At 42.2% G+C, this 24722-nt stretch overlaps 1 protein-coding gene across 3 annotated transcripts; it reads left to right on the forward strand.

The window, feature by feature from the left end:
* The first annotated feature begins 423 nt into the window (after positions 1 to 423).
* On the forward strand, positions 424 to 10364 carry LOC135243736 (proline-rich protein 29-like). Of its 3 annotated transcripts, none has more exons than XM_064315736.1 (6): positions 424 to 980; positions 5324 to 5414; positions 5700 to 5815; positions 6388 to 6572; positions 7073 to 7143; positions 9985 to 10364. In XM_064315736.1, exons 1-6 carry the CDS (start codon positions 795 to 797, stop codon positions 10041 to 10043), a joined length of 708 nt encoding a protein of 235 aa, XP_064171806.1. In that variant the 5' UTR covers positions 424 to 794; the 3' UTR covers positions 10044 to 10364. The 3 variants fall into 3 exon arrangements, with proteins under 3 accessions (XP_064171806.1, XP_064171808.1, XP_064171807.1); XM_064315738.1 differs by having other exon boundaries at positions 425 to 980; positions 7073 to 7208; positions 10015 to 10364; XM_064315737.1 differs by having other exon boundaries at positions 433 to 980; positions 10015 to 10364.
* The last annotated feature ends 14358 nt before the right edge of the window (positions 10365 to 24722 follow it).

Genomic DNA, 24722 nt, shown 5'->3' on the forward strand with positions numbered 1-24722 from the left:
AGTTCAATTTTTGTTTAATCATCTTTGACAAAATTAATTGACTCAATTTACAACTTACAACTTATAAAACCATAAATAAAGCATAGCAGATATGCATGCTTCAAATGCATTATTATTTTCTGCCATAAATATATTTTGCTTTTATAACATTATATTGCTCTTGTCAGAAGAATAGCATAAAACACTATTTTTGTACAAAAATAGTTAAATTAGCAATTCATAATTACAAATAATGCAAGATACAAAACTACAATAATCTTCGATGTCAGTCGCCAGACGAAAGGACACTCGCACAGACGAGACATAGCAGAGACCGAGAGCAGTGTTGCTAATTGACGGAAGCTTCATGTGATTCTGATCATTTAAAATTAATCAAATTGTGTATTGATCATTGAGGGTATGTATTTTATTTTGGGGTAAGTGCTATCAGATTAAATAAATAGAGGACCACTTGGTCATCAAGAGAACAAAGGCCGGGTGACCAATCACCTGCCCCTCTGCGCCTTTCTGCGTTGTCAAAGTAGATTCGGCTTCATGGTCAACCTATTACGCCTAGCCTACTTTAAATCGCATTTGTTTTTACGTCTCTTCCAGACTCTTGCACTGATGTGACTGTGCCAGTTATGTGTTTTGCAGACAAAGCTGGCTATAAATAGTGTTGTTCTCGGTAATTATATTGTTTTCCTTTTGACAGACGTGCGGTGTGCACATAAGTGCAAGCACTGTCGCCATTGTAGAAAATGTGGCCACGCGTCTGGGGGATTGTTTATTGTTAGTGTTTTCATCCTGACGCTATGACAACTCAACCGGCGCACCTGCTCCACGGTGAAGCTGTATCACTGAAGCACGGTGCCACTTACGTCCTGCTCAGGTTTATTCCGTTTCTTAAGTTGATTCCGATGTCGTGGCCAGATGACACATACGCTCAGACACAGCAGTTGTATCCAGATCCTCAAAATGTGCAGATAATTCAGCAACCCGTGAGTAACCTGCTTACGTCTTTTTTAAAAAATTTTTTTATATTGTTTCAATATAATGCCGGTTTTGTGTTTTGTCCGCCTACGACGTTTGCTCTTCAACTTACGAAATAAAATATGTGTTTATTTTAAACCCATGTCACTTATTGTCACTAAACCATCCTATTTACAATGTAGATTCAATATTATCTTAAAAACGCACTGGGCTTTTTGTCAGATTCCTGCACATTTTAAATGTTTTAATTACATGATTTTATCCTTCAAATCACACATAATGCAGGAGCGAAGAAATGCGTATCAAATGGACAAAAGTTAACAATATATTACAGGTTAGAGATGAGAGTAACAGTGTACACTCACCAGCCACTGTATTAGGTACACCTACCTACTAGGAAGAACCCCGTTTGCCTCTGGGACAGCATGAATTCTTAGTGGCTTGGATTCAACAAGGTGCTGGAAACATTACTTAGGGATTTTGGTTAAAGTTGGACTGAAATTGCTTCTTATATTTTGTACTACCCTTGGTGCTAAAATAGGCAGTGTCAGCTGTATTATCAAATCATTTACAATTTATAATTTTTTGTTTTGAATTATAGAAATTGGTGTTTTAAAAAACATTGCGCCACCTACTGTGTTTCTTTCCTACATTTTTTAAATTGTCGCTTCTTGACGTCAGGAAGCGGTCTCATTTGCATGCAGCCTATCACAGCGTGTATTGCTTATGATTGACATTGAGGGCTAGGCTGCATTTGCCACTGTCAAGTCTGGCAAACATGGCACCTTGCAAGCAACATTGTTGTGTTGAAGGATGCACAAATACTGACTCACTACACGCAATCCTGAAGGACACAAATGTAAAAAACAAGTGGGTAGAATTTTTATCAGGTTCATTAGTGTCAAACAACACAAGAGTCTGCAGTCTGCATTTTAAACCAGACAACTTTTTGAATTGGGCTCAAAAACAGAGTGGATTTTGCAAATAACTGCGACTGAACCCTGGAGCAGTTCCCACTGTCCATTTGTAGCAGGGTTGTCTCTGCGTTGTGTTTTCTTGTAAAGATGACATGACAACTGCTGCGCGGGATCTGCATTTATTGCTGTACAGAGCGATAAAAAGATTGTTGGAAACAGGTTCGCTCGCAACTTCGCCCGCAATGGCGTGATGAACGGATATTGTTGGTAACAGGCTCGCTCGCAACTGCGCCTGTTAAAATATCCTAAATGTCTTTTAATGTATGTTTGTAAAGCACATGTACTTTTCCTATGCGGTACAAAATAAAAGAAAATATATATTATTCTGAGAATGGCATGGTATTATCACTTCGGCCAAGGCTGTAGTTGACTAGCACCATATAGCAACTTTAGCAAATAGCTATAATAAAAAAAAATGCACGACAGAATGCAACTTAAAAATACGTTGAGCAGTCCCCACAATTCGATCAAGCACAGTACGGAGCAGTATGGAGGATATCCACAAAGTAAGTTTCTTATATTATTATATTTTATGTGTATAATTACTGAGTGTATGAATTACCTTTGCCTGGCTTACAAGGAGGATAGCTAACAGCTACATTTGCTAATGTTAGCTGGCATAGCTGAAAAGAAATCTTAGCATAAACATAATTATCACACGAAATATAAAGCAACAATTCAGGAAAGCTGAATATTATATAGCCTAATGGGTGCGTTTTCTGAGAGGAGAGAGAGAGAGACTTCACTGCTCATTACGTGGTCCAACACTTTCACACACACACACACACACACACAGCAGCCCACTAGGTACTTGCAACAATTAGGTCTGGTACATAGACCGTATAAAAATATGGACGAAGTGCTTCATGACGCCACCCACTGATTTGCTATGGTTAGTGCTCACTTGCGCATGAAACCCAAAATAGGGCGCAGCCACATTGCCCATTGCAACCAACGCAAGCGCAGTTGAGCGAAAGACAGAAGTCCACGACTACAGGAAAATCCACCCAGACTACCTTACATGATAATTAGACACGCCCACGTCTGGACAACAAGCGTGGCCTTGCAACCGCAGAACAGTACTGTCATAACATTTCAAAAAAGTTAATTGTGCAAGATATGTTTAGTGTTAAGATTTTTACATAGAAAAATAGATACAATAGATGATTAGCTAACTAGCTAGCTAGTTAAGAACTCTAGATAGCTAGACAGATATATCACCAGATAACTAGCTAGCAAGTTAGCTAGACAGATCGGTAGCAAGACATTAAGCTTGCTCCCCCTAGCTAAGTAAATCCTGCTAGCTTGTCTTCTTAAAGAAGCTTCAAAACTGCTTACAAATCTGATTTCACCAACAACATATACAAATTATGAAAGATGAGACTTTATGAGAATCAACTGAGACACCAAACTGGTCAGAAATCGCATTTTGACATAGAACCTTGTTTATCTGAAAATGTCTCAAATCTATTAACCGAAAGAACTGGAGAGAAGAATCCTTCGAATAGCGGTTAGTACCAGTTGAACGCAGCACACAACATTTTCAGACCTTGGACTTTTAAATGGTGAGATCGTATGTAGCTAGCCAGTCGGAATAAAACAACACAGCATCACACCTGCCGCTGAGCACTCTGCATGGCTGCAAGGATGGGGAAATCCTAATATGGTCATACGGTAGTAGGACAAACCACATTGCACGCACTGAAATTAACCCAGATTTGGAAATTTTGGTGGAATTATGTTTAAAAACCAGACCCAGGGGAGACATTACAAGGGATGGGATTAACTAGTTAAACCATCATTTCCTGTGTAAAAAATTTATTGACTTTATATTTCCTCAGAGAAAATTGGCCTCTTTTCAGGCTTTCCCAATTGACTTAACATTGGGTGGGTGGGGTTTCAAATTCTTTTTGCAACCAGGCGTTGCAGTTCACACAGTAGCCACTGGGGTAAAAGGCTTCACTCATAGAGGCGAGTTGTTGCCCCTTGGCCTGGTAGCATCCTTCGTAGCAGCAAAGCTAGTGCTAGCTGTCATGCTAGCAGGTGAATTCCAGTTGTCTAAAGCTGTTTTTTGTTTCTTTGTGAAAAAACCGAAACTAGCCAGGCTTGTAGACCCGGCAGCAGCGGCCTTTTTTCGGTGGCATGGTAGCTAGTCTATGCTACTACTTTCTATTCAATATATTATAAAGATAGTGTTGGCTGATACATGTAGTGGCTTGTTCTTCCAAATGGGTTCGAACGTTTGTGGCTCGCGCGCTCTCAACAGGAACAGGCAATATTCTACTGCGCACCATGGTGGCTTGGTGGTGAAGTGCAGCCATACTGTTATTCACGAGAGAATATGGTGCGTTTAGTTCTTTTGGAAAACATGTTTCTTTTAGCCTATTTATCTCGTTAACGTAAATAATACTCATTACATTGAAAAATGCATTATTTGTGATTAAAATAATGGTTGTTGGTAATGTATTAGCGACCCCCACAGATGTATGATTTTACTGCCCTCCTTATGGGAGCTCAGCTCCCACTGGCTCCCACAAAACTCAAAACCTGCCCAAGGGGGATTGTTATCTGGGGACTGTGTAGGCCATTGGAGTAAACTGAAGTCTCTGCTATTTTGTGGAACCAGCTTGAGATGATGTGTGCTGTGTGACATGGCGAACTATCCTGCTGGAAGTATCCATTTGAAAAAGGGTGGACTGTGGTCATAAAGGGATGCACATGGTCAGCAGCAGAGGAAATCCAGATGTTTCAGACTAGGCAACATTTTTCCAATCTTCAGTCATCTATTTTGGTGATCATGTACTCACTGTCGCATTGTCAGCTGACAGGAGTGGAACCCGGAGTGGTCTTCTGCTACTGTAGCCCATCTGCTTAAAGGTTGTGTGTTCAGAGATGCCCTTCTGCACACCACTGTGGCCTTTCTGTTAGCTTGAACACAAGTGCCCATTCTCCTGTGACTTCTCTCATTAAAAAAGTTGTTTGTTTTTTGTTTATCACACCTTTCTCTGTTAAGTCTAGACTAGAGGCTGTGGAGCCTGAAAAGCCCAAGAGGGCAACTGTTTTTGAGATGCTGGAACCACCGCGTCAGGCACCAACAATTATACCACAGTCAAAGTTGCTGAGATCACACATCATGCCTATTGTAAAGTTTGGCTGAACGAAAAGATAAAACTCTTCCCCCTGTCTACATGCTTTTTGTATTGAGTGGCAACCACGATTCACTGGAGGAGCAGGCTATTTGCATACTGTGTAGCTAGAGTAATGAATTGGCCAGTGAGTGTAGTTAGCCTGTTGTATAAGATTATATAATTTCATTGTACTGGTTGCGGAAATGCTTTCCAGGGGCTAACTCTCTTTCCATTATTGCTTGTCAGATTTCCCAGCAGCCCACCACTGTCTTACAGCAGATTCCATCAGCAGTGCCGTCTCCAGTGCCTGCCGTTCGCCCAGGACATGTGAAGGAAGGTAGAGGCAGACAGGAGCCTGTCACTCGCAGACTGTACTCACAGTTTACTAGTACTCTGTGTGTGTGGTGTGTGTGCCTTTGTGCATATGCTTGATAATATGTATGCGGGTGTGTGTGTGTGTGTGTGTGTGTTCGTGTTCCTGTCGGGCTGTGCCATATTCTTAAAAATGTGCGTTATGTAAAATGTAAAAAAAGAGATGGATCTATGTAATTTGAGCTGACCTCTCTTTGGTGTGTGTGTGTGTGCGCATGTGCATCTGTTTGTGCGTATGTGTGTGGGGCAGACCTGGTAGAGCTGATGATGATCCAGAATACTCAAATGCACCAGGTCATCATGAACAACATGACCATGTCGGCTCTCAGTGCATTCGGCTACTCCCAGACTGCACCTGGCCCAGAAGTACGCCACATCCACATCGCTACCTCACACTCTCTCTAACGACACTCCTCTCCTCTCTGATCATGCCCTCCTGAAGACCTGATGGTTCTGCTTTCTCTAAATGCAGATCTAGGGCACCTCCATGTGTGTTGCTGTTTTTATTCAGCGGTATCGCTGAATTGCATGGAACTACTACCTTTGATCTGTATCTACAACAGCCATTTGGGTAATGACGTCTTATAAGTGGGGCATTAAAAATGAGTTAATTATTCTTTAGAGCGGGATATTAATATATGGTGGCCAGCGCTGCTCTCATTCATTCACTGCTGCTCTTCATTCCTCCCTGCTAATCAGGGACTGGCTTAGCCCTAAGACAACATGTGAATCTGGACAGTCAGTATTATTAATCAGTCATATCAATCAGGTAGAAAAGAACACCAGCAGTACTGCCAGCTTTGAGTATTGCTGTATTAAATAAAGATATTTGGCTGGAGTTCCCGTTTAATGTTATCTCTGAAGATCCATGGCTCCTCTCAATCCAGAGAGAAACAGGTTGACTGGAGAGGGTAAGTTTGATTCTGGACTTTACTCAGACTCTTAGCCACCCAGTGATTGTTGACGATGAGGATCCAGAGGTGTACCACCACCATTATCCACCTGCCTCAGTCCCCACCTACCCCGGATGGATGCCCCTGCCCCGAACCCACCCGCAGCCCACCATTGTGTACCAGGATCCAGTCAAGCACCAGGAACCCGGCCCTTCCTCCCGCAGGGACAGGTAAAATGCACATCTGAACAACTGTACCGCACGCTCCGTTAGCCATGCACATATACACAGACATACGCTTCCCTCTGTATATAACACTGATTATGTATAGCCATTCAGTAGAAGCTCTTATCCAGTGCGACTCACAAAGCCTGCGTTTTCACATACAATCTGCTTACACAGCCAGACATTTACTGATGCAGTTCAGCTGCATGGCCTCAAGTGATTCAAGTTCCCTTTCTACCTGGGAATCAAACCTGCAACCTCTGTGTGACAAGTTCATTTTCACAACTAATATACAACTATAACTGTTATTTATTTGTATTATAGTACTGTTATTCTACCGCTGGAATGATGCTCATGTTTATAATGACACACAAGCAAAAACATGTGCATATCTGTATATATGAGTTTGTGATGAATGAGGTGCATACAGTCTCAGGTGCATGCACTGGGAGGAGACCCATTCAGCTGGAGAGAGTGGTTTGATTGACACATTACTATTGTTACAGAAAGGCTGTCCCACCACCACCCCCACCCAGCGCCACTGGCACTGTGGGGGCTGATGTCCCACCTGCTGCAGGTACCCAATCACAGGCATCCACTCCCTAACCTCCAGATTTACACAGATCAATGGGCCTACTGATAGTGAGTCTAAAGATGACATGAGAGCTATAGTGTTCTGTCATTTTTGTCAAAAAAAAAATGGTGTAGGAATTCTCTTGGTTGTGTCACTTTGCTATGCAACAGATTCTATACATGAAAGCACAATTAAAAAAAACATTTCTATGATATGATACTTGAGAAATATCTAAAGCAGTGGTGTCAAATTCAATCATACTGAGGTCCATGTAGAGAACTGTGAATCAAAACTGGCCCAAAAAAGTGGCCAGACATGTATTACTACATTACTACACGTACTAAAGTTTGTGCACAGACCTTTGGGGGTATGGTATTAAGGGAGTAGTTTGCTATCACAAACTTTGAGGGTGGGGGTGGTGTTAGTGCTCCATATGTTGCCGATTCGATCCCCCGCCCTGGGCGTGTCGAAGTGTCCCTGAGCAAGACACCTAACGCCTAATTGCTCCCAACGAGCTGATTGGCACTCTGCGTGGCAGCCTTTCACCGTTGGCGTGTGAGTGTGTGTGTATGAGAGGCATCAATTGTAAAGCGCTTTGGATATATAAATATATAGATAAAAGCGCTATATAAAAATGCAGTCCATTTCCCAAAATAATGAATCTCTTCCTGCTTTTGTTCTTTTTTTTACTGTGAGATAGATGGCAGATCTTAATGTATTTAAAGGGGGATTGCACTTGTAATACTTCTGGGCTCATTTTCACACCTACCTGGAGTTTTGTGTGCATCCCAGACGGTTTTTAGGTTGCTTGCTAAGTATTTAGATATTTGTAGATTTTTGATTCCCGTGTGAGCAACATCAAGCTCAACGTCAAGGCCAATTCATGGTCCAGACGTAGCATACACGGACCGGACTCCGCTGGGGTCAGACATGGAGTCGACATTTGAAGAGAGACTGGCTGAAGAGGTGAGAAGGTACAGGCACCTATACGGTTCATCCCAACGGGATTATAAAGATTTTCTGAAGAACGACAATTCATGGAGAGAAATTATCATAATGCTGGGCAAGGACGAGGCCATGTTGTTTACAGTCTGTAACTTCCGGCAGAAAAGGAAAACGACGTGCAAAGATTGTGGGAAATGTAGGGCTTGGGCATGCGGTGGTACGACTGGACTATGAAAGGGCAAACGACTGCGGACTGTCCATCCGCACAGCGTATGCGCCCTGTTCTTATAGACTATGTAAAAGCCTTTAGGCTCATTGTAAACAAACGTCCCTGCTTCTCATGACTGATATTGTCCTGATATTTTTCTAATGAATTTGTCGCCCTTTATTTTTCGATTAGTTATTTCATTATGTTAATATTTTACGCTGTTTTGTTGTTTTCCTTCACAAATGCAGGAAGTAGATCCAGGCAGTTTAGTGTCAAACTCGAGGATGCATATAATTGCGCGACTTCTGATGTGGGCGTACCTGCAGACAATAACACTAGGTTGGTTGTAGAAGTAGTGTTGTATTACTACTAGCTAGCGAAACCGAAAATGTCTGAGGACGACTGAGATTTTGTTTTTGATTGCTGTTCCCTATCGATTCGAGCCGGAATACACAGAAGAAGAGCTGGTTAATTTGCAGGATGATTTGGGGTGCAAAATTTTTTTTCACCCGGTGCGCACTTGCAGACATCGTGAAAATATAAAAAACAGCGAGGCACTTCACTTCCCGAGGCAATCAGTGAGGCGGCGATGATGACACTGACATAACATGCACTCTCACGCAGCAGCGCCCCGAGGCTGAGCCTATCTGTCTGGAGCTCACAGTCACCACCAGTAAAATTACACTTCTCAACTCTGCTTGTAAAACTGGTTTGAATGTTATTCTCAGCACGTTGAAGACCTAGTGTTATATATGAAACGACGTGCACGAAAACACGGGACAAACTGCGTCCCGTATTGAATCAGTACGGGACGTAGCATTTTACTTTAAAATCCAGGACGATCCCGTATTATAAGGGACAGGTGGCAACCCTAGCAACAGGGCACTCTGATTTCTTGGCTGTCACAAACCCCGGAGTCTTGGAGACTCCTATTGGAGCTTCTATTGGGGGCGGGGGTGATTTGCTCACACGGGAATCAAAAATCTACAAATATATAAATATTGAAGCAAGCAACCTAAAAACCGTCTGGGATGCACACAAAACTCTGGGTAGGTGTGAAAAGGAGCACAGAAGTATTATAATGTACATCCAGAGGATCATCAGACCTTACACACCAGCCAGACCTCTCCGTTCTGCCACCTCTGGACGCTTGGCACCTCCCCCTCTTCGCGTCTGTACTTCCCGCTCCCGTCTGCTGTCTGTGCTGGCCCCTCGCTGGTGGAATGACCTCCCCGTGGCGGTCAGAACAGCAGAGAATCTGACTACCTTCAAACGAAGACTAAAGACTCATCTCTTCAGGCTGCACCTCTCCCCACCCCTCCCTAGCCTATAGTTTAGCTCAATGTACCTAGTTAGGCTAATACAATTACGTTAGTTTTTATTTGGCAGGGTTGTTTTTGTTTTCGTCTGATTCTGATTAGGCAAATGTGATTTCAGTGCTAGTTTGTACTTGGCAGGATTGTTGTTTGCTGAACAGGTTACACTACAGGGTTGGAGTCCTGATCTATGTGGTCACTTCTGGCACTACGATCTTTACTTCACTCTAGTGTGTTTCTTTTGCACCTCTGCACCTTGAACTAATGCACTTGTTGTACGTCGCTCTGGATAAGAGCGTCTGCTAAATGCCTGTAATGTAATGTAATGTAATAATGTGCAATTCCCCTTTAAGGTTGATAACAGATGTCCCGCAGTATCTCTGTGTATCACTCTTCTCTTTATAGAGTACTATGACGCAGAGATGAGGCTCTGAAAAACATGGACCTGAGGTCAAAGGTCACAGATGACAGCACCTGCAGCTCTGGCATTCAGGCATGCCTGCCAGCGATGATGTCACTTCATAGGACCTTTAGCATACATCATTTGTAATATCAGCCATGGAAAAGGAAAAAGTATATGTGATTTATGCAGTTAAGCTGTTTAAGTATACCAGTGTTTTTTTTAAAACAGATGAACAGTAAAACACACTGTTTCCCTCTTTACAGTGGTAATGTGGTGTCTGCATCATTGTATTTTTTATGATAACATGGTAAGATTTTTTACTGCAGTAAAAATGGCACTTGGATTTTTGGAATTATTTCTTACTCTGTGGTTGTCATTGAGCTCCCTAAATGACTGTGTATAGGACTAGTTCTGATTTAGACATAGTTGCATTCTGTATAATAAACCGTATAGCTTTCATCTGACTTAAAGTGAAAAAGGCTGCTAAAAATGTACTTTTAACTTTTGGCAATGGCCACCAACTTGATTTCAGTTATATTCAATTTCAGCCACTAGATGCCACTCTCTGTAAAGCCACAATTTTCTGTGTGAGACAACTGAGATAAGTTAATACACCTGCGCTGTTTCTCCAAATGTAATTTCATGATACACATAATTTGCACTTGAAAATAAAAGCATGAAAATTGGGAGATCCAAGGGAGATCCTACAACGTTAAAATTGTGCCCCAACAATTCATAAACAGAAACTGAGTAAATAAATTTAAATTTGCCACCTATTGTTTGCCAATTGACCTAAACGGTACTTAAATTACCTCTTAATAGCATGAAATTGGTCATAAATGTCCCTTGCTTGATCATAAGACATCATGAAATGGGTGCCCAAACATATCATAAACAGGTAGTGTTTTTGAACTAATTAAAAATGGCTGCCTAATTCGTTGTTCATTCTGGGAGCCTTTAGCACCATTAGCACCGTCAAGTACATTAAATCATAATGTTTCTACATTTAGTCCGTCGCTAATTATGCTATGTGCCCAGAGTTACAGCCTTACTTGAGTTCTTTGCTTTGGATTTGTTGCTGGAATGCTTCCCGGTTTCCAGTGGCAAATCTATAGGATGCGTGGCTCTCCTGGTTTTTCTCTGACCACTGCTAATCATGTAGGAGCGCCTCGGAGTGCCTTGTTCATAGACATGCATATTTAACTAGACAGGCGAGCATGCCGACAAGTTAACCTAAGCATGTGAAGTCCTGGAAGTAAGCCTGTCCTGCGTGAGTTAAGGGTAAAACATTTGGCGCTCCCATTAAAGTGAATGGGGAATATCAGACTTTTGAAGTCAAAATAAAACGTCCTCGATAGTATTTTGAAACTCGATTGACAACCGTTATGTTTCATATGAAAAACAGATTGAAAAATATGCATTATGTAATAAAATATGCACATTTTAAGAAATATTTTCCAAAGACTTCTGGACTAAAACAGTCATTGTTCCAGAAACATCTGCATGTAATGAAATTTATGATCACAAAAAATAGACTGATGAGGCTTTCTTTGGTTGTTAAATCACCTTGGATTTCTACATTGAATTCAATGGGCAGCAAGCGCTTTTGCCCTGAAGTATACGCTGTCGAGGCTGTTTCCTGTTACTTCCTAGGCTTCACCACCTGGCCCCTCCTTCCCTCTCCAATTCCTCTGTATGCTCTATGTCCTCATTCCTCAGTCTGAGGAATGCGCCGATATACGTGAGAGAGCCTCGCTCGGTTGCAGGCCGTGCGGCCTCTCCCCGCGTGCGGCCTCTTATCGGTGTGCGGCCTCTTCCCGCGTGCGGCCTCTTATCTGCGTGTGGCCTCTTCCCGGCGTGTGGACTCTCCCCGCGTGCGGCCTCTTCCCGCGTGCAGACTCTTAACGGCGTGCGGCCTCTTCCCGCGTGCGGCCTTTTCCCGCGTGCAGACTCTTAACGGCGTGCGGCCTCTTCCCGGCGTGTGGACTCTCCCCGCATGCGGCCTCTTCCCGTGTGCGGCCTCTTCCCGTGTGCGGCCTCTTCCCGCGTGCGGCCTCTTCCCGCGTGCGGACTCTTAACGGCGTGCGGCCTCTTCCCGCGTGCGGACTCTTATCGGCGTGCGGCCTCTTATCGGCGTGCGGCCTCTTCCCAGCATGTGGACTCTTCCCGCGTGCGGCCTCTTATCGGTGTGCGGCCTCTTCCCGCGTGCGGACTGTTATCGGCGTGCGGCCTCTTCCCGCGTGCGGACTGTTATTGGCGTGCGGCCTCTTCTCGCGTGCGGACTGTTATCGGCGTGCGGCCTCTTCCCGCGTGCGGCCTCTTCCCGCGTGCGGCCTCTTCCCGTGTACGGCCTCTTACCGCGTGTGGCCTCTTCCCGCGTGCGGACTGTTATGGGCGTGCGGCCTCTTCTCGTGTGCGGACTGTTATCGGCGTGCGGCCTCTTCCCGCGTGCAGACTCTTCCGTGTGTGGACTCTTCCCTGCGTGCGGACTGTTATCGGTGTGCGGCCTCTTCCCGGCGTGTGGACTCTTCCCGCGTGCAGACTCCTCCTGGCATGCGGACTCTTCCCGGCGTGCAGACTCTTCCCGCATGCGGACTCTTCCCGCGTGCGGACTCTTCGTGGCGTGTGGACTCTTCCCGGCGTGCGGACTCTTCCCGCGTGCAGACTCTTCCCGCGTGCGGACTCTTTGTGGCTTGTGGACTCTTCCCGGCGTGCCGACTCTTCCCGCGTGCAGACTCTTCCGTGTGTGGACTCTTCCTTGCGTGCGGACTCTTCTGTATGTGGACTCTTCCCGGCATGCCGACTCTTCCCGCGTGCAGACTCTTCCGTGTGTGGACTCTTCCCGGTGTGCCGACTCTTCCCGCGTGCAGACTCTTCCGTGTGTGGACTCTTCCCTGCATGCGGACACTTCCCGCATGCGGACTCTTCCCGGCGCGTGGACTCTTCCCGGCGTGTGGACTCTTCCCGCGTGCAGACTCTTCTGTGTGTGGACTCTTCCCGCCTGCAGACTCTTCCGTGTGCAGACTCTTCCGTGTGTGGACTCTTCCCACGTGCAGACCCTTCCGTGTGTGGACTCTTCCCACATGCAGACTCTTCCGTGTGCAGACTCTTCCTGGCGTGTGGACTCTTCTCGCGTGCAGACCCTTCCGTGTGTGGACTCTTCCCGCATGCAAACTCTTCCATGTGCAGACTCTTCCTGGCGTGTGGACTCTTCCCGCGTGCAGACCCTTCCGTGTGTGGACTCTTCCGTGTGTGGACTCTTCCCGCATGCAGACTCTTCCGTGTGCAGACTCTTCCTGGCGTGTGGACTCTTCTCGCGTGCAGACCCTTCCGTGTGTGGACTCTTCCTGGCGTGCGGACTCTTCCGTGTGCAGACTCTTCTTGGCGTGTGGACTCTTCTCGTGTGCAGACCCTTCCGTGTGTGGACTCTTCCTGGCGTGCAGACTCTTCCCGGCGCGCCGACTCTTCCTGGCGTGCTGACTCTTCCCTGCGTGCGGACTCACATGAGAGGGAGACAGGAGATGGGTGGCAAGCCCAGGGAGAGGAAAATGGAACATTTTATTGAAGGTTGTGTGTTTCCAATTTACAATAAACCAATACTGTAACCGGAAAGCTGTGCTAGGAGGCGTGGTTAAATGAGTTGCCCTGGTATTTGTAGTTTTGTGTCTTTTGTAGCCCATGGTACCTACCAACTATTCAATTATTCTTAATGACTTTTCGGAGCCCCCCTGGCAATTTTATTCATAAAAGCAATAAGCCTCATCTAGCTAATTTTCGGACTGTGTTGACTCACATAAACATTGAGATTTTCTATGCATTTAGTGACATTTACCAGAATGTACAGACATGTGCTAATAGCATGTGTATACTTAAACCCATAGCGCACATGCCAAATCTGGCCAATCCTTTCCCATTTAGGGGGTACCCTATTTAAAGCTTTATAACTACAGATGTGAACACCACAGAGACTTGAAAAATGGCTTATATGAAGCAAGTCATTTGTACCATTTACAATAATAACTTAGATTAGTTTATATTCATAATTTCGGAAGAAATAAAGTGCCACAAATGCAATTGGCTTGGCAATTGCCTTCATCAAAAATGAATTTTCTCTTTTTTAGTTTGTAATGAAACACTGAGATATTGCATATATACAGCAGATTAAACTATACATGTTCTGGATCAAAAACTTCTTGACCACAAGTTCATAAAATCTAAGGGTGGATATGTAGAACTACTGAAGATCTATGAAGCAAAAACTAAGCAGTGTACCCAACATCTCTAAATCTATTCAAAATGTCTAAATTATGCATTGCTGTAAATCACAACATATTCACATATTTCAATACAAATCAACTGTTTTGACTCAAGGAACTCACTGTTGCACCATTTTTGAGTGGAAATTACAAGCTTTTCGTCAGTACAGTGGTATAAAATAGCTAGGAGTCCATAAACATATCCAAAATCTCTCCAAAAATGACTAAAATGCTTTTTGTCCATTATAAAGCATATAATTGAGCCCTTTATGAAGGTTTACCCTGAGCCAACCAGAGGAGGATGGGTTTCCCCCTTGAGCCTGGTTCCTTCCAAGGTTTCTTCCCATCTGCCACAGGGAGTTTTTCCTTGCCACTGTTGCCTTAGGCATGCTCCTGTGAGGGGTTGTCTGTAAACCGTATTGTGACAACTGCTGTAAAATACGCTATACAAATAAAATTTGTTTGATTGATGGTTTAAGATTAAACATTGATATCAGATTAAAAATAATCAAACAATATTGTCACACAATGAGGTACAGTACCTAAATGTGTAATAATTAACTGTTGTATGTATTTCTATACACTGTACTCTCGTATGTTTTCTTGTATGGGGATGGGATGACATGAAAACAGTTTTCAACCGTCCACCACGTTTTGGCAATGTTCCAACTCTCACATCATCACTGTTGCATGCATCACAAAAACTACTAAACCACCAACGAATGCTTACAATACAGTGTGAAATATCCTCATTATTGAATACCACTAACCTATTTAAAGACACTCAATTTCAAAAATAATGTTTATAACAGAAATATTTTCGGCAGTAACACTTATATTTGGACGATGAAACCTTATCTGTGTTCAGTAGACAGCGACAGAGACAGAATGAATGCTGTCATTCCCCACTTCTAACTTAGAAAACAGTATATCAGCTAGGTCTATCAGCAAACATATGCCTTAGGCATGCTCAGAATTTCTCAAGAATAATAATATTTTCCAAGAAATGAAAAAAGTCACCGATAAAATTTCACCAGGGACATCTCTATGCGTAAAACCAATGGTAAGGTTGTATATTTATTCAATATTTAATCACAGATATTTATCTGTATAATCTGTTTGAAGAATGGATGAGAGTGCAGGCAGATAGGAGAAGTAGAAGTCAGAGGTCAGCGAGTGGTGATCAGGGAGGTAGAAAGGGACATATTTCAGGTAAAAGCATCTGAGATTCAGGAGAGCAACGATCAAATCGAGGAAGCTTGTGAAGGAAGAGTTTAAGGTTGTATTAATATTCAAACAAGGATGTGAAATAAATACATTGGTTCCAATCACAATGACCAGTTGACTGAAGAAAGTAATACGAGATATATGGATGGCAAAGGTTTTAAGGGGAGGAGCTGTGTTTCCCAGTTTTGATGTACCTTTACGTTTTACGAAGGTTTCTAAGGTATACCTTGCCTCACTTGGCTTATGAATGACGTTTTAATATAACATATAATCATTTTACATAAATCTAATATTGCAGAAGAGGAAACTATGCCTAATAAAGATCATCTTCTAATCTCTTTAAGAGTCAAAACAAGACCTTGTGATAGTTTCAATCAATAAATGTAGGCTACAAAAGATAAAATAAAGAGCATCAATCAGGACATATACGCCATAGTCTGAGACTTTTGGAAGCCCAGGAAGAAGGATATAGGCTACATATGGGTGAATTATTTTGTTCTTATTGAAACAAAGGTCTAATGTTAATTTGTTTTGTCACACAATATATAGGCAACTGTAGCAGCATATCCACTGATTCCCGCTGACTTTTCTCCGCAGTGCAAAAATGATCGTAGATGAAAGGCAAAAGCGCGTTGGTGGAAATTGATCATGATTAATTCTATACCGGGTATGCCTTATGAATAGGCCTACCTGTTAAAGTGATATGTTCATCCACCTTGATTCGCTGTTGGATAGTCTTAAGTTTAACCAATAATATCACTATTGGGTTGTTTACTGAAAATCGTAAAACAACATGGTAAGAAATGTTCTGTAATATTGATATTTACCCAGTGCTATTTTATTTTATATAGGAGGTGTGAGCTAAAGGAAAGGGATGTAGATAATTTGTCCTGTTTGTTCATTATGAGCCACCGTACCTGTATGTGCGTTTATGGTCTAGGCCAATCAACGTGCTTTAGTTCCGCCTAGTTCGGTCATGCAAGTAGGCTATACTCACTCAATGTCGGCTTTGCTCACACAGGTTTTATATTCTTAATAAACTGGCTGTTTGTTCCAAGTCAGTGTGATCATTGACTCACACACAAACAAACTAATATCTACAGGGTATGCAGTCAGAAAAGCCATATCCTCAGTAAGCTCCACTACATAAAAATAACATACGCCACAAATTGGATTAGTATTATGGATAGGCCCTATACTTTATTACCATCATGATGGGAATAGACAGGTGAAACGACAACATTCTCATGACGTGCTATGCACAAAAAATGTTGATTGGATAATTCATTTTCGTAAAGTTAATATTAAACTATGTCATTTTCGCATGCAGATGTGCTACTAGATGCGCACTGTAGTACAACTGTCGATTTGAAAAGCAAAATGTTGGCATAATAAGGCTAAAACTGTGAAAGGATGAGCGGAGTGCATCGCTAAGGGACAGCTTACGAGTGCCTCAGACCACCCTTTTAAAGGTATACCTTAGCTAAGGAGGCGCTGGGAGACAGCCCGAGACCGAAAGGAAGACCTTAAGGTATACCTTACGACGCACGTAGCGCTAAGGAGACTGGGAAACGCAGCCCAGAGCTTTATTGATAGTGTAGAAGAACTCTAAGCAGAAGAAGGACTGAGCAATGAAGATGCAAAATGTTTGCAAAATAGAGAGGTGGTTAAAAGGAAGGTGCTAGTTGAAAATAATATTACTAAAGGGGTCATAACAGGAAGACCTACCCGTTGGAGAGAACTTGAACAAACTAAAGAACATCAAAGGGCCAGTGGTGACAGATAAAAAGATTAAGTGACGGTTAAATTCATGTTTCAGTTTGAGAGCTTACATCCCACCGCTTCTCAGATGTTACAAAAGTACAAGAGTATGGCCTCATAACAGTGGTTTGTAATGGCAAACAGAGATGTGGGAGATGCAGAGGGGAACATACCTGCAAAACATGCAGGCAAGATGAGCTGCAAAAATGGTGTAATTGTGATGGAGCAGAGAAAACCAAAACACTCTTTCTCACAAGAAAGAAGTCGGACAGCAGCTATATTTAAGATTATATAATAGACAGCTAAAATGTGTAGTCTTTTAGGACTAATGTTTGATAAAATACTCATATGGGCAAGAAAAATTAATGCAAGAAAATTCTAGATGCTATGAGATGTCTGTTAGGAAAGGAATGGGGGGCAAATAGGTTATCAATGAAGACCATATATATAGGCTTAATAAAATCAGTAATTGACTGCAGTTTTCTGAAGTTTTGTGTATGGATCAGTAGCCAGTAGCCTGCTGAAAAAATTGGACATAATCTAAAGTCAGGTACTTAGATTAATCTGTGGGGCAATAAAAGCAATGCAAGTGGCAGCAATACAGGTGGGGAAAGCCATCCAACATTATATTTGCTGTATTGTTAATAGTGCATTTGACAAAAAAAACTTTGATTTGATTTGAATTTGTCAGTTTGGCTAACTAGGTAATCGACTATATACGTCATGTTATTAATAGCAAGAATTATAGCTTAACTTCAAGCGAATGTATGTGTGTCTATCTATATTACGGTATTGGCATTAGGATATGAGAGTGGTTGACCACAAAGTTTTATCCACTACAAACACTTTTTCCAGTGTGTCTTCAGCTTGGGAAATGGAATACAAATAACAATCCCCTCCCCCCAGGATAACATGTCTATTTTGCTAGTTCCCCAACACCACCTCAAGACGGACCTTTGCAACGTGTAGTTAAACCTTTTTCTACTGTCAGCTACAATGATGCTGCAGACTGTGTAGAAGAAGGCGTACATTGCAATGGTTTCTAAGCAGAGATTGGTGGATTGGCTACTTTCATCAATGTTATTTTCTTCATTTCTGCTATTTGAAGAAATTTTTTTTATTTATTTATTTGCCAGCAGCTAAAGCATGAACCACTAGGGGACATGTATTGACCACCCAGCATTAGTGCCACAGTCTTTATTTTCTCTTATTTACTGCAAGTGTAGCCACTCTAAGCCAGAAAACAAGCATGCGTTCAACTCAATGGTATTTTAGCTTTCTGAAAACATGTGAATGATAACTCGCCAATTTAACACAACATCTTCACCTGTGCCTTGTGGAAACAGCTGAAGCGGACTATGCAGATACATCACAGAACCACATTAGTTACATGGATTGAACAATTAATAGACATGTCAAAAAAACATGAGTCTAACATGGAGTTTGATGTTGAATGGGCTTCTATTGGATGGGGGTTGTTTGCTTACACGGGTATATCTAAATATCTAAATATTGAAACAAGCAACCTAAAAACTGTCTGGGGTGCACACAAAAGCCTGGGTAGGTGTGAAAATGAGCCCAGAAGTGTTATAAAGTGTCATTCCCCTTTAACTTTCCCGGGGTTCGAGACCCTCCCCCTGGGCCTAAGCTTTGGCGCTGGTCCGGCTTCAGTCAGAGCCTGCTGTGGGAGCGACCGCCGGTCCAGCGCCGGTCCAGTATCTCCACGTGCAGCAGGAGAGCCTCGTCAACAGGCTGGAGAGCGGACAAAGGCACTCCTATATCCCCGCTACCACAACCTCACACAGGAACCTCGCCCTACAACCCGCTACCTATCTTCGCCGTCGGCACCTCTAAACGGCATGCGAACGGCAACCACCCTCCGGTAATGAGTGCAAAATGTGAATAGCTCGGCTGGGCTTCCTCCCCGTAACCAGAACCACAAGCGCCCGCTCACTGTGCTCCTTTCAATACTCCTCTGTTACTCTAAGACAGTCCCCCCTACAGGTGCAGTCACTTGCTTTCATCATCTCCGGTGCCATCACTCACTATACTCTCTTCTACCTCCCTCCCCAGCACACAGCATCACTCACTACAGTATAATAGTTTTACTGTCTCTGTCTCTATCTACTGAACACAGATAAGATTTCATCAACAGAATGTTTTGCTTCGCTTCTTCTTGATTTTGCTGCGAAACGAAATCGAAGAAGAAAAAACCAGAAACCGTACTACTATGTGGACATAGAGAATTACACAATACGAAGTACAGTACGACAATGCATCACAGTAACAAAAAAAAAACATTTTTTATATATACATTATATATAACATTCTTTATATGTACATATTTACATATAAAGGATGAGGAACAAGACAGACAACACATGATGGGACAAGACAGACAAGACCAGACAGACTGGGCTGATGGGGCAAACTGCACATTGTGTTTTCTTGTAAATTTTTTTAGAGCAGAAAAAAAAAAAAAATAAGTAGAAAAATAAATACAAGTAGAAAAGAATAATAATACTTATAATTATTGTATGGAAATGAGCCATATATTAGGGGCCATTTGTGGGAAGAGGAATCATCGTTGAAGGTATTGTAGAAAGGGGGACCAGGTGTTTTCATAGGATTTAATGTTGTTTTTCAAAGATGTGGTAAGTTTTTCTAGATTTGAATGGTCTGTTAGTAGATTGAGCCAGTGGGTTATGGATACCTTGGTTCTGTCTTTCCAGTTCAGTAATATGGTCTTTTTGGCAATGGTTAGTGATATTAATATGAATGGTTTGAGATGTTTGGGTGAATGTAATGTAGAGACATCGCCAAGTAATGCAATGATGGGGCATAAGGGAATGCTGAGGCTGAGGATCTCAGATAGCCTGCTCATGACCTCCTACCAGAAGTTTTGGACGTGTGGGCAGAGTCAGAGGGCATAGAAGTAATCATCTGTTGAGGTTGGACAATATGAACATGTATTACTTTGGCTGAAGCCCATGCGGTAAAGTTTGTGGGTGGTAATGTGGGTTCTATGAAGGACTTTATACTGTATTATTTGGGTTTTGGAATTGCATGTCATAGAAAATGTGTTATTGCATATGCTTTGCCAATTGATATCTGTTGGTAGGTTATTTATGTCTGTGGTCCATTTATCTGTAGGGATTGATATTGTTCTGTCTTCGGATGCTAGGAGTTTGTATATTTGGGATAACATTTTTTGAGGTCATAGGCGTAGATTTCGGGGGGGACGCAGGGTGGCTGTGATTATTAAAGTTTCTAGTGTTGATGTTTTTCTTTATGACTTCTGGATATACGGAAGTAGCAGTGGTACGGTATGTTATATTTTTTTTGGATGTGGACGAAGGTCATGAGCAAGCCACCATTGAGTAATTGTCCCAGGCTGGTTACTCCTCTCCCAATCCAGGTTGGGAAAAGAAAGGGTTTGTTATTGATTAAAAACATGGGGTTATGCCATAATGAAGTATGGATAGATGGTGAGAGGCTGTGATGGAGAATTTCATTTGACCTCCACCAAGTGGTTAGGGTGGTGTTGATAGTGTTGTTGTTTTTGTAATAGGTATGAGTTTTTATGGATTTATCTATAAATGGGAGATTTTTGATTCCCAATTCTTGAACTAAGCTATTTTCGAATTCTAGTCAAGGTGGATTGGTGTTATTTGTCCAGTGGCGGATGTACAGTAATTGGTGTGATAGGAAATAGTGGAAGAAATTTGGGGCCCCAAGTCCACCATGTTGTTTTAGCTTTTGGAGGGTAGATAGTTTAATTTGTGGTTTTTGGTTTTTCCAGTAGAATTTAGTGACTGCACTATTAAGAGAGGAGAACCAGCCTGAGGGTGGGGTGACGGGTCATGGCAAGGAGGTAATTAATTTTTGGGAGGATGTTCATTTTAACGGTGGAAATTCGGCCAATTAAAGATAGCGGTAATTTATTCCATCTTTCCAGATTGTCCTTTATTTCTTGTAGTAGGGGGGTACAGTTGAGTTTGAAAAATTCATTTAAATTTGGAGAGATGTGGATTCCAAGGTATGTAATAGATTTTGCCATTCGTTTGAAGACGGGGTGGTCCCCAGCCTCAGCATCCCAGTTGAGTTTTGTTAAAGGCAGAATCTCGGATTTTGTCCAGTTGATGGAGTAGCCAGACACCCTACTATAATTCCTGACCAGATTATGGGGTTTGTAATGTATAACAGGATGTTATCGGCATACAGACTGATGGTGTGACTTTGATTGAATGCCTGAGATACGTGCACATTGCCTAATGGAAGCAGCCAGGGGTTCAATGAAAAGTGCAAACAGTCGTGGGGATAGTGGGCATCCTTTTCGGGTACCTCTTTGTAATTGAAATGGTTTTGATATAAGTCCATTGGTTATAACATGTGCAGTGGGTGAATTGTATAGTGTTTTAATCCAATTGGTGAAATATGGCCGGAATCCAAAGTGATTAAGGGAGGTGAAGATAAAGGACCAATCAACCCTGTCAAACGCTTTTTCGACATCAAGGGTTGCTATGATGAATGGTGGATTGTTTGGGGAGGTGCTATTTTTATAGAAATTGGTCAAGTTAAATAATCTTTGTGTGTTTTCTGAGGAACGCCTCCCCTTAATGAAGCCAGTTTGATCTATGTGTATTAATGATGAAATTACAGATTCCAGTCTGACTGATAAAGCTTTGCTTATAATTTTTGTGTCTGTTAATTAATGATATGGGGCGATAGTTGGAGCATTGACTGAGGTCCTTATTTGGTTTTGGGATGAGTGTAATATAGGTAGTGTTCATATGATGGGGTGTAGTGGTATTTTGGTGAATTTCAGATATCACTTTAAAGATCAAAGGTGAAAGGAGAAGCCAAAACTGCTTATAAAATTCTGCTGGGTAGCCATCTGGTCCAGGTGATTTATTTTTGGGCATGAGATGGAGCACTCTGGTGATTTCTTCTAGGGAGAGAGGTACCTCTAGATTTTCTGATTGGGTTTGAGTTAGTTTAGGTAGGGAGACATTCCTCAGAAATGTTTCATGTTCTTTAGGAGAGGTGTTCTGGCCTGGAGTGTAAAGATTGGAATAAAAAGATCTAAAAGAATCATTAATTATGGAGGGGGTTTGAGTTATATTTCCAGATGAGTCTATGCTTGAGGTAATGAAAGATTTCTCTGTTTGTTGCTTTAGCTGATTTGCTAAAAGTTTACCTGTTATATTTCCTAATTCAAAATGTTGCTGTCGGAGTTTGAGGAGAATACATTCGGTTTTCTCGTTCAATATGTTGTTTAGTTCATGTTTGGTTTTCAGGAGGTCCTTCATTACTGAATCAGTAGGTGCATGAGAGGCCAGAAGGTCCAATCTCTTCACCTCTTTTTGTAGGTTATGTTCTTTTGCGATTTCTTCTTTTTTTGTATGTACAGTATGATATTATTTTTCCTCTCATGACAGTCTTTGCAGTTTCCCATAGTATACATGCTGTTATTCCAGGAATGTTATTGGTTTCGATAAAGGATGCCCATTCGTGTTTGAAGTAGTTGTGAAATTCTTTGTCTTAAAGTAATATGTTATTGAAGCGCCATCTGGGAGGAGGATGGGGTTGGTGTTCTGCTAAGAAAATAATACTAATGGGGGCATGATCAGAGGTGATAATGCTATGGATGGCTGGGTCAGTTATTTTGTGTGTAATAGAGTTGTTAACCAAAAAAATAGTCTATACGGGAGTATGGTTTATGGTAATGTGAATAATATGAGTATTCATTATTACTGGGGTTATTCAGTCTCAAGATATCCATCAGTCCATAATCTGACATGTACTGTTTAAGTAAGGATGAGGAGTGGTTGGATTTATTGGTGGAGGTTGATGATGATCTATGTGTGGATCCAATACTATGTAAAAATCGCCGCCTAGGATGATATGTAAATCAGGGAAATTATATAGTGCTCAGAATAACGAATGGAAAAAAGAAGAATAGTCTACATTGGGGCCATAGATATTTACTATAGTTAGAATGTCTTTTCCAATGGTTCCAGCGATAATGATATAACAACCCTCTGGGTCGGTCAATGTTGCATTGTGGGGAAATGAAATGTTCTTACTGATTAAAATGGAGACGCCTCGTTTTTTGGAGCTATATGTGGAGTGGTACATCTGGCCAATCCATCTGGCTGTAAGTTTCCGAGACTCTGCCTCTGTAAAGTGAGTTTCCTTTATAAAGCAGATATCAGATCTTAGTTTATTTAGGTGGTTTAATATTTTTGTTCTTTTTGCAGGGGAGCTGATTCCTCTTATGTTCCATGATGTTATTTTCACTGGCAGTACCATGGGATTAGTATTGTAGTGAGTGGTATTGAATTACACAATGTGCAGTAAGGATGCATGTGGGGGAAGGTTTTGAATGTGAAAACATATAACAAAACCAAAATGAACATGTAACATAAACACAGAAGCATACAAACTCTCAGAGTAAAGAAAATTGGCCTAATTAGGGATTGGTGGTAGAGTTGGAAGGTCATTTGAAGACTCAACTGTATACAGCGAGCCTGGAGTAGAGTTGTAATATTACAGCGGTTAAGCCGTTGTTATAACATCTTTGGGTTTGTTTTTTTATAAGCATTGAGCAAGACAGGTAAGAGGGAAGATGGGGAGAAAGGGATAATGGAAAGGTACTGGGAAATAGAAGTAAGAATCCTAATAGAGAGTAATAATGGCAAAGAGAGGTGAGGTTGGGGTGAAGTAGAGTGATAGAGGGAGATACATAGCAGGAAGACGAGAAGGGGAAAAGAGAATAAAGTGGGGGTGATGGGGTAGAAGGGGTTGGCAATTGTAGGTGTTACTGAGTTTGCTCACATACACATACATGCACATACATCAAAGGCAGGCTTGTTTCATTTGCAGCAGAACGGACTTAAAGCTACATTGTCTGGGGTGTTGCACCCAATCATTTCAATGGTGGGCTAGCTTCCCTCAGAGCAATAAAGGTTTGAGGCTGCGTTGTCTGAGCTGTTGTGTTTCAGAACATGCCTGCTCTCTACCTCTCCTCCCAGCTTGAGCAGATTAGGTGTTAAGTGCCTTGGCAGACCAGTGGAATTGAGTCCAGAGATGGGAGAGCATGGTTACTCACTTTCCCCCCCAACTTCCTCCTACCGGTTCAGGGAACAAAACTGCAACCCCATGAAAAGAAGTTTGCCTCACCTACCACTAGGCTACCACTGCCCCAAGATGTTTTCAACATACATAGAAAGGAGGGGAAAGCAGTAGCTTTATTGTCTGTGATCATACAACACACACCACACTCACATACAACATACACGCATTGCTTCTCCTGATTAATTTTCCTGTTGAACTCAATGGAAAAAATATTCAGGAGAAACAATGCTTGTAGTATCTTTACATTACATTACATTACAGGCATTTGGCAGACGCTCTTATCCAGAGCGACGTACAACAAAGTGTATAACCATAACCAGAAACAA

The sequence above is a fragment of the Anguilla rostrata genome, chromosome 17, assembly GCF_018555375.3.
Source record: "Anguilla rostrata isolate EN2019 chromosome 17, ASM1855537v3, whole genome shotgun sequence".
NCBI lineage: Eukaryota > Metazoa > Chordata > Actinopteri > Anguilliformes > Anguillidae > Anguilla > Anguilla rostrata.